This window comes from Palaemon carinicauda, chromosome 1 (assembly GCF_036898095.1).
Source record: "Palaemon carinicauda isolate YSFRI2023 chromosome 1, ASM3689809v2, whole genome shotgun sequence".
Taxonomy (NCBI): domain Eukaryota; kingdom Metazoa; phylum Arthropoda; class Malacostraca; order Decapoda; family Palaemonidae; genus Palaemon; species Palaemon carinicauda.
Genome location: NC_090725.1, coordinates 238,548,845 through 238,561,344, shown reverse-complemented (window position 1 = coordinate 238,561,344; position 12,500 = coordinate 238,548,845). Strand labels below are relative to the sequence as shown.

The 12,500-nt window shown below is 42.0% G+C and overlaps 1 protein-coding gene across 1 annotated transcript in view; it reads right to left on the bottom strand.

Moving 5' to 3' along the window:
* LOC137644178 (uncharacterized) overlaps positions 1-12,500 on the bottom strand; it is an 18,793-nt gene that overhangs the window by 5,639 nt on the left and 654 nt on the right. Inside the window, exon 2 of the mRNA XM_068377178.1 lies at positions 1-443. This exon is cut by the window's left edge and continues 47 nt beyond it. Coding sequence (XP_068233279.1) covers positions 1-413 — 413 coding nt within the window. The 5' untranslated portion in view covers positions 414-443. The remainder of the gene's footprint in view (positions 444-12,500) is intronic.

The window sequence follows — 12,500 nt, the reverse complement described above, 5'->3', positions numbered from 1 at the left end:
TCTTGATTCTCTGAGATCTTTTGGACTAAATTCTGAATTAATTCCGTTGAAATTAATTTCCCGCCGCGGAAAATTTTCATGTTACTGGATTCTTCTTGAGTAAGGACGGCAGACTTGCCAATGGTCTCTGCGTCAGAGGCAGTTGTGTTTCCTGCTGCACAAGATACTGTAGATGGTGTTTCCTTTCTTCCGAAGAGTGTATTTAGCATGTTAGAGAACTTGTCAAGAAAAGTCCTTGGATGTGAACTTTCTCCATTTTGAAGCATGCTAGGCGATATTGATCCTTCGCTATTCACAAAGAGATTCCTGATTGCCCTAAAGGGTCCAGCATTTTCATCCCTGGGTGCGGGCCCGGCCCATGCCCCTCCAATGGAAGTGTAGAGTAACATCAAGGCCAAGACTAGAGTTTTCATGGTGGTATATTGGTAGCTTCCTTACACCTACTGTAAAGAGGGAGAGAGGATTTAATTTAGATTTATCGGGATAACATATCAGAGATGAGGTGCATGACTGGAAAATATCATAGATACCTTCTGAACAGAAATGAAATATATTAGTATTTGCCGTGAATTCATGTAAATGAAAAATCCCCATATATATATATATATATATATATATATATATATATATATATATATATATATATATATATATATATATATATGTATGTATTCTGACACAAACACTTACCATGTACCAAATAATTAGGAGTTTACTCTTATCGTCTTCTATCCAGCCAGAATTTTTCCCGCCAACAGGCCACCCTGAACCTCCCTTCTCACCTGCGCAAATCTGACCTCTCTTGTTTCCCCAAATGCCCTAGGTTGACGCTTCGGTCGACCTTCTCAGGTCCCCATTAGCCTTTCATTTTCTGACCATGTTTAGATACACATGTCCTGGTCTCGCTTGTGTTCGTCAAGTTTTTCCTGTTCTTAGTGCATTTCTCATTGGATCTCGAGGTCCTTGATCTCCATCATAGAGCCTGTGAGAGTGCAACGTTGTTGCCCAGGTGTTACTCGCAAGCTGTGTGCAGCTTTTTTGTCCCACATGGAAGTCGGTTCCCATGTGTTGTGTGCTTCGTGTCGGGGCCATGTGTGTTTTCGGACCGACACGTGTGATGAGTGTGTGTGCTGGACCGTTGCCCAATGGGTCAAGATGGCCCCGAAAAAGAAGAAGGCCAAAAGGGACAAGTCGGCCTTTGCTCTGTTCATCCATTCGTCCCTCTCTGTCCCTGTGTTACCTGCAATAATGGAGGTAGTTCCCTCTGGGTCAGAGAGAGGTGATCGCATTTCTGCCTCCGGGCCCAGAAGTCGTTCGCCTTTCAAAATGGAAAGCGGAACCATCTTCTTGAACTTCCCATTGCCGGGGAGGTCCACAGAGAAGATTGCTGGGACCTTAAAGGCAGTTATGTCGAATTGTGAGCCCCTGCTCCAAGTTTGTGCGGCTAATTCAACGAATGATTCTTATCCCCATTCAGAGGTCCATTGTGGTAACCACGTGGGCTGATCCAACCATCCGCCTATGGAAGAGCGAGGACCCTCAGACCCGATAGGTCTCCAGAGCCGCCAACCCTCTGCCCGGCGCGACCTTATGGCCGTTTATCAGACGGCAGTGACCTGCTCATCGACCCCTCCATGGGTAGGGGAGCCCACTGCGGCCCACTGGGCCCTCATGGAAACAAGAGGCCTTTTCTGGCACCCCGAGGACACCGTTCAGGTCACTGCTAAGGGATCCTTTTTGTAGGACCGTCCATGCCGAGGAGGACCAAAGGACCATGCGAAGGGGCACCGTCCTCCTAGGTATCGCTCATGGGGCTCCGAGTTTCTGGATCCCTCTCCAGCGTCAAAGCGGAGCCGAAGAGAAGAGGGGCGGTGCAGAACTCCCTTGGAAAGGAGATTGGACCGCCGGGAGAGGCGATCTCGTATCCCTGGCAGGATGCCTTAGGTAGGGCACACGTATACGATGATGGGACTTCGGAGATGGGATCCTAGACCCACCAGGAGGACGAGGTAGTGGAAGAAGGGTCGTCCTTCTGCAGATTGTTGGTTCTTATAAGAATGTTCAACGACCTACCCGATCCCGTTCCGGTGCAAGTTCGACCCCACGACACCGGCCTGGAACGCCGTTTTGCAGCCCCTATGGAGGCAAGGTCCTCCTTTGTTCTTCCCCTCTCACAAGACATCGAACAGCGGTTCAGGAGAATAACCACTGCCGCCACGGAGCCGTAAGGAACGAACAGGCCCCATGGCGCACCGAAGCTTTTACCCTTTCCGGAGGTCAAGCACAGGCAATTCTATACTCCGGAGGGGACCTCCTAGGGGCATCAGTCATCAGAAGGGAACTTAACTGCCCTGGCCCCCAGTTCCATGGAGGATAGACTGTCGGGCGGGGCCGTAGGTGTCACGGTCCAGGTGGCATTATCCATGGAAGCGGCCGCACGGGGATCTGGAGACGAGGCTTTCTGGCTAGACCTCTGGTCCTCGGGCCTGGTTTCCTTTAACCTGGAGAACGATGTGAGGAGTGGCCCGGGGAGGGAACAGTTCCTGGAGTTGGCAGTCTCAGGATCCAGAGCCATAGCATTCTTGGCGGGCCAGCCTTATATTGCAGCATCGAATTGGGTCCTGCATAGGAGGGACGTCTTCTTCCATAGGCTGCCAAGGAATCTCCTGGAGAGGGAGTTGAGGGCTCTAAGGACGCCCCCATCGTCAGGGAAGCTCTCATCCTTGAGGAGCTAGTGGAAGGGGCATTTTACAAGTGAAGGAAGGAGAGTCACGACGTAATGCTCCACAGGGCGTCCGCATCGTCATCATCTTCAAACACATGCCCCCTATACTGGCCTTGTGATCATGGTAGGGCAAGGGCCTAGTCAGGTGGGCGACCTTCTATGTCGTCAGCCCAAGCCTCGTCCTCTTCCCATTGGGCTCCTCCGACTCAGCCTCCCATAGGAGGGCAAAGGGTAGCCGCAGGCGGAAATAGACATAGTGCTCCTACCAACAGAAGAGCACATAACTGCCGCTTCTTCAAGCGAAAGTAGGGGACGAGGCCCCTCTCCCCGGTGCCCTCCAAGGGTAGGGGGATTCCTCAGTTCAAGGTGGAGAAATTGGGCAGAGGAAGGGGCGGACCAATGGAGAGTTCAAATGTTGAAGGAAGGGTACCGTATTCCCTTCAAGGGCCCCATCCATCCTTTGGTATTGGGCCTCGAGACCTCCTCCCTCCACCACAAGGAGGAAGCACGTCGAAGGGCCTTGGAAGGGGAAGTTCGAGACCTACTCCTTAAAAAGGCTATCCAGGAAGTGCCCCCAAGCTACCGGGATTCTTCAGCCGCCTATTCCGGGTGGAGAAGGCTCAGGTGGCTGGCATCTGGTCATTGATCTCTCGGCCTTAAACCATTTTGTCACTATGACCCCATTCAAAGAGGGAGACGGCAAGGACAGTCCTGGCAGCTATCAGGGAAGGGGATTTCATGCTATCCGTAGACCCCAAAGATGCATATTTCCAGATTCCAGGGCACCCATCCAGCAGGAAGTTCCTTAGGTTCAAGTGGGGAGAAGCAGTCTTCCAGTTCCGTTGCCCCTGCTTTGGCCTGTTGACCGCGCCTCAGGTCTTCATCAGAGTCTTTTTCCTGGTCTTCCAGTGGGCCCACAAGAGAGGGATGAGACTATTGAGGTATCTAGACAACTGGTTACTCATCTCGAGGTCCAGAGAACAGTTGTCAGAGCAGAGGGACGAGTTGACCTTCTGAACAGAACTGGGGGGTAGTGTTCAACTGGAAGAAGTCACGACCCTCCCTAACCATGAGGACAGTGTACCTGGGGATAGAGATATGCTCCGTGTATGCCTTCCCGACGAAGGAGATGATTGGGTATCTAGAAAGCATGGCGAAGCCCTTCATCAGGGGAAAACTGGTGTCATTAAAGGAGTGGCAGAGGTTGGTAGGCCCTCTGGTGTCCATGGAGAAGCTCGTTCCCAAGGGAAAGTTGATGCTGCACCCAGCCCAGTGGGACCTGAAAGAGGTAAAGGCTCTAGCAACGCAGTATCCACCCCCAAGGCTCTCCCCATCACAGTCAACTAACAAGGCACTCCAGTGGTGGTTGGAACCAAGGAACAACTGAGCGGGAGTTTCACTCCTATATCCTCCTCTGCAAATCCTTCTGTTCACGGAGGCATCCAAGGAGGGATGGGGAGCCCACCTGCCGGACAAAACAGCTGGAGGTCAGTGGTCCTCAGAGGAGCAGACCCTACACATAAACGGACTCAAGCTGCTGGCAGCACAGAAGGCTGTTGTCATCTTGGGGAGTTTGTTAGTAGGGAGAAGAGAAAGGTGGCTCTGATGAGCGACGATGCCACCTTCATCGCATATGTCAAGAAATAGGGAGGCCTACGCTCCCGCCGGAGGCACAACCTGACGCTAAAGATCCTATCCTGGGCCGAGGACAATGCCATCTCTCTGACAGCCAGGTACATCTCGGGAAAAAGGAACGTAGTCGCAGATGGTCTCATCAGGAGGGGTCAAGTATTGTCTGGGGAATGGTCCCTCCACCTGAAGGTGGCAAGGGCAGTAATAGAAAAGTGGGGGTTACCGTGCCTGGACCTCTTTGCAACAAGGCTGAACGCGAAGCTGCCAGTCTTCTGTTCTCAGTACTGGACCCAGCAGCAGCACTAGAAGACACTTTTCAACACCCATGGGACGGCCTCGACGTGTACGCCTTCCCTCCATTTTTCCTTCTGAGGCACACTTTAAACCATCTTCAGAGGGCAAAGCAGGCATGGATGACTCTGATAGCCCTGTGGTGGCCTGAAAAGGATTGGTTCATGCACCTGAGGTCTTTGGCAAGGGAACCTTCGTGGCCCCTGCCCTTACGTCGAGGTCTGCTAAGGCAACCCCACTTTCAGAGGTTCCACGAAGGCCTCAAAAAGCTCTCCCTTCATACGTGGAAACTATACAGCATTTGCTACGAAGGGAAAGGCACTCTAAAAGGGCAGTCTCCCAGATTACCTCGAATCTCAGACATTCCTTAAGAGCCATATACCAGTCGAGAGGGGCAACCTTTGGCAAATGGTTCAACAAAGAGGGCATACACCCCCTCAAGGTCTCGATCCCAGTCATCGCGGAGTTCCTGGTACACCTGCGACTCGACCGGGGCATGTCGGTACCAGCAGTGAAAGGATTCCGAGCTGCCCTGGTCCAGGTATTCATAATCAAGGGCTTGAACTAAGCTCTTCCAAGTGCCTCTCGACGCTGGTAAAAGGATTCGAGCAGTCCTGCACCCCCCCCCTAGGACCCTCATGGCTCCCACATTGGACATCATCAAAATCCTAGACCCCCTGAAGAAGCCTCCATTCAAGCCTCTGAGACAAAGTACCGACAGGAAGCTAACATTGAAGACGGTGCTCCTCCTCGCCCTGGCTTCAGCCAAGAGGGTAGGCGAGCTTCACGGGCTCTTAGCGTACGTCTCCCATTCTCATGGGTAGAAGGAGTTGGTCTTCAAATTCGTTCCATCCTTCGTGGCAAAAACACAGAACCCGGCAGTAGATGACCCCACTTCAACGAGTTTGCTATCCCCAGGACAGATGACCCAGAGGACCTTCTCTTGTCCCCAATGATGGCGGTGCAGAAACATCTCTCGAGGACCTCTGCCCTCAGACCGGATATCAGTAGACTGTTTGTGACGACAGGTAGAGTGAAGAAGGCACTCTCTAAAAATACGATCTGGCTTAGGGAGACCCGATCCAAAGGGCCTACCTTATCAAGGAGGAAACCTCCCTCAGGACCGCCAAATCTCACCACATCCGGGACATCGGCACCTCGATGGCCTTCAAGAAGAACATGGTGGTCGGCCAAGTGATGAGGGCAGGTGTATGGACTAGACAGTTAACATTCACGGCCCAAACTGAAGGACTGCTCCCTCAAGTCCCAGAAGGGTTTCAAGCTCGGTCCTGTTGTGGTCGACCAACAGAGGATCTAAGGGCGGCTAAACTCAACACAGTCCGGATGGGGCGGCAAAGGGTGGTGTCTCAAATCCCTATCCCCTCGCCCTACCATAGAAGGACCCGGAAAAGATTTCCCCTTGGTGAGTGATAGCTAGTTAACGTAAGTTCCTTAAGCCCACTTTTTGGATCCGTCACCTCTCTTGCAGGGGTCTATTTGCACGCATCCTAATTCTGAAGCTCCAAATTATTTGGGTCGTGGTAAGTGTTCGTGTTGGAGTAAATGACAATTTCCAAGAAAATTGTATTTTTCCTAACATACTTACCACGTCCTGATGAAGTAATCCCCCCCCCCGATCCGTCCCCGTTATAGACCCAACTGTCATATGACTTTTTTCTTGGGACCAGAGTAGAATGGTTAATGGTGACTTGAGAAGGTTGACCAAAATATCACCCTAGGGCATTCTAGGAAACAAAAGAGGTCAGGTTTGCGCAGGTGAGAACGGAGGTTCTGGGTGTTAGAAATTGTCATATATATATATATATATATATATATATATATATATATATATATATATATACAGTATATATATATATATATATATATATATATATATATATATATATATATATATATATATATATATATATATATATACATACACACATGCATACATATATTGTAGAGTACGCTACACGTAAATAATGATGGCTATTTCCTAAAGTTATGCTTCTTTCTGAAACATTAAGGCTTCAAACTATGATATATATATATATATATATATATATATATATATATATATATATATATATATATATATATATATATACACACACATACACACATGCATACATATATTGTAGAGTACGCTACACGTAAATAATGATGGCTATTTCCTAAAGTTATGCTTCTTTCTGAAACGTTAAGGCTTCAAATTATGCAATTTCTGAAAGTCATGATACTTTCAGAAAAGTTAATGCTTCAAATCGTGCAATTTCTGCAGGTCATGATACTTTCAGAAAGGGTAATGATTCAAACCATGCAATTTCTGGAAGTCATGATGCTTTCCGATAGGTTCATGCTTCAAACCGTGAAATTTCTGAAAGTCATAATACTTTAAGAAAGGGTAATACTTCAAAACATGCAATTCTCGAAAGTCTAGATACTTTCAGAAAGTTTAATGCTTCAAACCGTACAATTTCTGAAAGTCATGATACTTTCAAGAATGTTAATGCTTCAACCTGTACAATTTCTGAAAGCTTTGATACTTTCAGAGAGGTTATTGATTCACAGCGTGCAATTTCTGAAAGTCATGATACTTTCAGACGGGGTAATGCTTCAAGCCATGCAATTTCTGAAAATCTTGATACTTTCAGAAAGGTTAATGCTTCAAACCGTACAATTTTTAAAAGTCATGATACTCTCAGAAATGTTAATGCTTCAAACCATACAATTTCTGATAATCATGATACTTTCAGAGAGGTTAATAATTCCAACCATGCAATTTCTGGAGGTCATGATACTTTCTAAATGGTTAATGGTTCAAGACGTGCAATTTCTGAAAGTCATGATACTTTCAAAAGGGTTAATGGTTTAATACTTGCAATTTACTGAGTCATGATACTTTAAGAAAGGTTACTGCTTCAAACTGTACAATTTCTGAAATTCATGATACTTTCAGAGATGCTAATGATTCAAACCCTGCAATTTCAGAAAGTCATGATTCTTTAAGAAAGGTTAATGCTTCAAGCCGTACAGTTTCTGAAAGTCATGATGTTTTCAGAAAGGTGAATGGTTCAAGCGTGAAATTTCTGAAAGTCATGATACTTTCAGAAAGGTTAATGCTTCAAGCCGTACAATTTTTGATAATCAGGCATACTTTCAGAGAGGTTAATGATTCAAACCGTGCAATTTTTGAAAGGCATGAAACTTTCAAAAAGGTTAATGCTTCAAGCCTTACAGTTTCTGAAAGTCATGATATTTTCAGAAAGGTTAATGATTCAAACAGTACAATATTTGAAAGGCATGATACTTTCAGAAAGGTTAATACTTCAAGCCTTACATATTCTGACAGTCTTAAAGGTTGATGCTTCAAAACATGCAATTTCTGAAAGTCATGATATTTCAGGAAAGGTAATGCTTCAAATTGTAGAATTTCTGAAAGTTTAATGCTTCAAAACATGCAATTCCTGAAAGTCATGATACTTCAGAAAGGTTAATGCTTCAAAACGTGCAATTTCTGAAAGTCATGAAACTTTAAGAAAGTTTAATGCTTCAATCCGTATGATTTCTGAAACATATGATACTTTCAGAAAGATTAATGCTTCAAAACGTGCAATTTCTTACAGTCATCATACTTTCAGAAAGGTTAATGCTTCAAGCCGTACAATCTCTGAAAGTCATGTTACTTTCAGAGAGTTCAATGATTCAAACCGTGCAATTTCTGAAATTCATGATACATTAATGAAGTTTAATGCTTCAAACTGTGCAATTTCTGAAAGTCGTGATACTTTCAAAAAGGTAAATGCTTGAAACTGTGCAATTTCTGAAAGTCACGATACTCTCAGAGAGGATAATGCTTCAAGCCCTTCAGTTTCTGAAAGTCATGATATTTTCAGAAATGTTGATGCTTCATACCGTACAATCTCTGAAAGTCATGATACTTTCAGAAAGGTTAATGCTTCAAGCCGTACAATTTCTGAAAGTTATGATACTTTCAGAGAGGTTAATGACTCAAACCGTGAAATTTCTGAAAGTCATGCTACTTTCAGAGAGGTTCATGTTTCAAATCGTGCAATTTCTGAAAGTCATGATACTGTCAAAAAGGTTAATACTTCAAACCGTACAATTTCTGAAAGTTATGATACTTTAAAAAAGGTTAAGGCTTCAAGACGTACAATATTTGAAAGTCATGATACTTTCAGAGAGGTTAATGATTCAAACCGTGGAATTTCTGAAATTCATGATACTTTCAGAAAGGTACATGCTTTTAATCGTGCAATTTTTGAAAATCATGATACTTTCAGAAAGGTTAATGCTTCAAGATGTACAATTTCTGGAAATCATGATACTTTCAGAAATGTTAATGCTTCAAAACATGGAATTTCTGAAAATCGTGATACTTTCAGAGAGGATAATGATTCAAACCATAGAATTTCTGAAAGTAATGATACTTTCAAAAAGGTTAATGCTTCAAGATGTACAATTTCTGGAAATCATGATACTTTCAGAAATGTTAATGCTTCAAAACATGGAATTTCTGAAAATCGTGATACTTTCAGAGAGGATAATGATTCAAACCGTAGAATTTCTGAAAGTCATGATACTTCCAGAAAGGTCAATGCTAGAAAAGGTACAATTTCTGAAAATAGTGATACTTTCAGAGAGGTTAATGATTCATACCATAGAATTTCTGAAAGTCATGATACTTTCAGAAAGGTTAATTCTTCAAAACATGCAATTTCTGAAAATAATGACACTTTCAGAGAGGTTAATGATTCAAACCGTACAATTCCTGAAAGTCATGATACTTCCAGAAAGGTCAATACTTGAAAAGGTTCAATTTCTGAAAATAGTGATACTTTCAGAGAGGCTAATGATTCACACCGTAGAATTTCCGAAAGTCATGATACTTTCAGAAAGGTTAACGCCTCAAAACATGCAATTTCTGAAAATCATGACACTTTCAGAGAGGTTAATGATTCAAACCGTAGAATTTCTGAAATTCATGATACTTTCAATAAGATTAATGCTTCAAAACGTGCAATTTCTGAAAAGCGTGATACTTTCAGAGAGGTTAATGATTCAAACCGTACAATATATGAAAGTCATGATACTTTTAAAAAGGTTAATGCTTCAAAACATGCAATTTCTGAAAATCATGATACTTTCAAAAAGGTTAATGCTTCAAGCCGTGCTATTTCTGAAAATCATGATACTTTCAGAAAGGTTAATGCTTGAAGCCGTACAATTTCTGAAAGTCATGGTACTTTTAAAAAGGTTAATGATTGAAACCGTGCAATTTCTGAAAGTCATGATACTTTCCAAAAGAGTAATGCTTCAAAACATGCAATTCCTGAAAGTCATGATACTTTAGAAAGGTTAGTGCTTCAAATGATGCAATTTCTGAAAGTCATGCTAGTTTCAGAAAGGTTAATGCTTCAAAACGGGCAATTTCTGAAAGTCATGATACTTTAAGAAAGTTTATTGCTTCAAACTGTACAATTTTTGAAACTCATGATACTTTCAGAAAGGTTAACACTTCAAACCGTGCAATTTCTAAAAGTCATGATACTTTTAGAAAGGTTCATGCTCCAAATTGTGCAATTTCTGAAAATCATGATACCTTCAGATAGGTTAATGATTCAAACCGTAGAATTTCTGAAAGTCATGATACTTTCAAAAAGATTAATGCTTCAAAACGGGCAATTTCTGGAAATCATGATGCTTTCAGAGAGGGTAATGTTTCAAAACGTGCAATTTCTGAAAATCATACTTTCAAAGAGGTTAATGATTCAAACCGTACAATTTCTGTAAGTCATGATACTTTCAAAAAGGTTAATGCTTCAAGTCATGCAATTTCTAAAAGTCATGATACTTTCAAAAAGGTTAATGCTTTATGCCATGCCATTTCTAAAAGTCATGATACTTTTAGAAAGGTTAATGCTTGAAGCCGTGCAATTTCTGAACGTCATGATGCTTTCAAAAATGTTAATGATTCAAATCGTGCAATTTCTGAAAGTCATGATACTTTTAAAAAGGTTAATGATTCAAACCGTGCAATTTCTGAAAATCATGATACTTTAAAAAAGGGTAAAGCTTCAAAACATGCAATTCCTGAAAGTCATGATACTTTCAGAAAGGTTAATGCTTCAAACCGTGCAATTTCTGAAAGTCATGATACTTACAGAAAGGTTTATGCTTCAAACCGTGCAATTTCTGAAAGTCATGATACTTTTAGAAAGGTTAATGCTCCAAGCCGTATAATTTCTGAAAGTCATGATACTTACAAAAAGGGTAATGCTTCAAACCATACAATTTCTAAAAGGCCTGATACTTTTAAAACCTTTAATGCTTCACACTCTACAAAATCAAAAGTTCACACACACACACACACACACACACACACACATATATATATATATATATATATATATATATATATATATATATATATAGTTTGTGTGTGTGTGTGTGTGTGCGCGCGCGCGTATGTGTTTGAGTAAATACTGAATACCCAGGTATTATGTCATACATGAGAGTAAACACGTAACTTGTTTTCTTTTAACTCAAATTCTGTTGCACTGGAAACCACTTGAAAGAAAAGAAAATTGGAAAAAAAAAACTATTTTCAAGTTCCTTTTCCGTGACACTTTTGTGTGCTTCTGTGTGTATATGTGTATGTGAGTGTTCGTGATGTAGGTTATAGCATTAAACCGCCCATTCTAATTCTGGATGTCAGCGATTAGCACGTAGCGGGAAACTTTTCCTATATAAAATACTATTCCCCATCGTCATTATAAGGGAGAGAAAAATTGTGAAGAAAAGTTATGTACTCGAGGGTTTCAGAAGCAAGCATGTGTGAAAATGTGTTGCGAAATCAAAACGTTTTAAGGTTATTTTTTGCTGTTGACAGTACATTTCCATTGTGAATGTTATCAATACAATATTTATACTTATTATCGATATGTTTACGTATTGTGCATCGGAGTGTATTTTTTAATTACATGTATTAAAAATTTAACATCAGAAATCTGCGGTACGAACATTGTTAAACGTGTGATCCATTTTATTCTTTTGTTTGAAATATATTAATGCGAATTATTATATCTTTAATAATGTTTTAATTGCTTCACAAAAAAATATAAAACAAATTGAAATTTTTAAAAATAAGAAATGATTAACCACCGAACTCTGCCTTTGTTTCTGCATTTTCTTCCAAGGTGTCGTTTGTGGAACAAATTCATTTTTTGAAAATCATAATTTTCCGTATATCGTGAAACATACATATTTACTATAACGTACTTAAAATAAACTGAAGATGAGACATTTTTCGTTCCACTTTAAAAGCAAATTTAAGTTGAAGGTGTTGATGTAGTGTCAGATTCACAAGTTCGCCATTACTTGTCTGGCTTTTGGGCCATCAATTATCGGTGGACTTTAACTGCCCTCAGTTGCGTATCCTGAGATCAGTGGTTTGAAGCCAGGCTGGTTGCTGCAATTGATTCCATATGCTCTTAAATCTTTCTTTGCAAAATCAAAAACTGAGATTTGAAACCTGTCTTTGTAAACAGGTATGTATCGTCACCGGATGTGGTTTCTTACTTAATCACCTGTACTGTAGGTGTCACATGAATATAGTTTGTACACACATGCATTCACATTTAGATAATTGTATACCGTAAAAAGCTGAGGAGCATCATTATCTGGGTTTTGAGATTTAATGACAGAAAATTGTCGTGAAAATGTTCGCATATTTGTATCAATGTTAGATAATTCATGTAGATAGAGTGTGTATATATATATATATGTGTGTGTGTGTGTGTGTGTGTATATATATATATATATATAT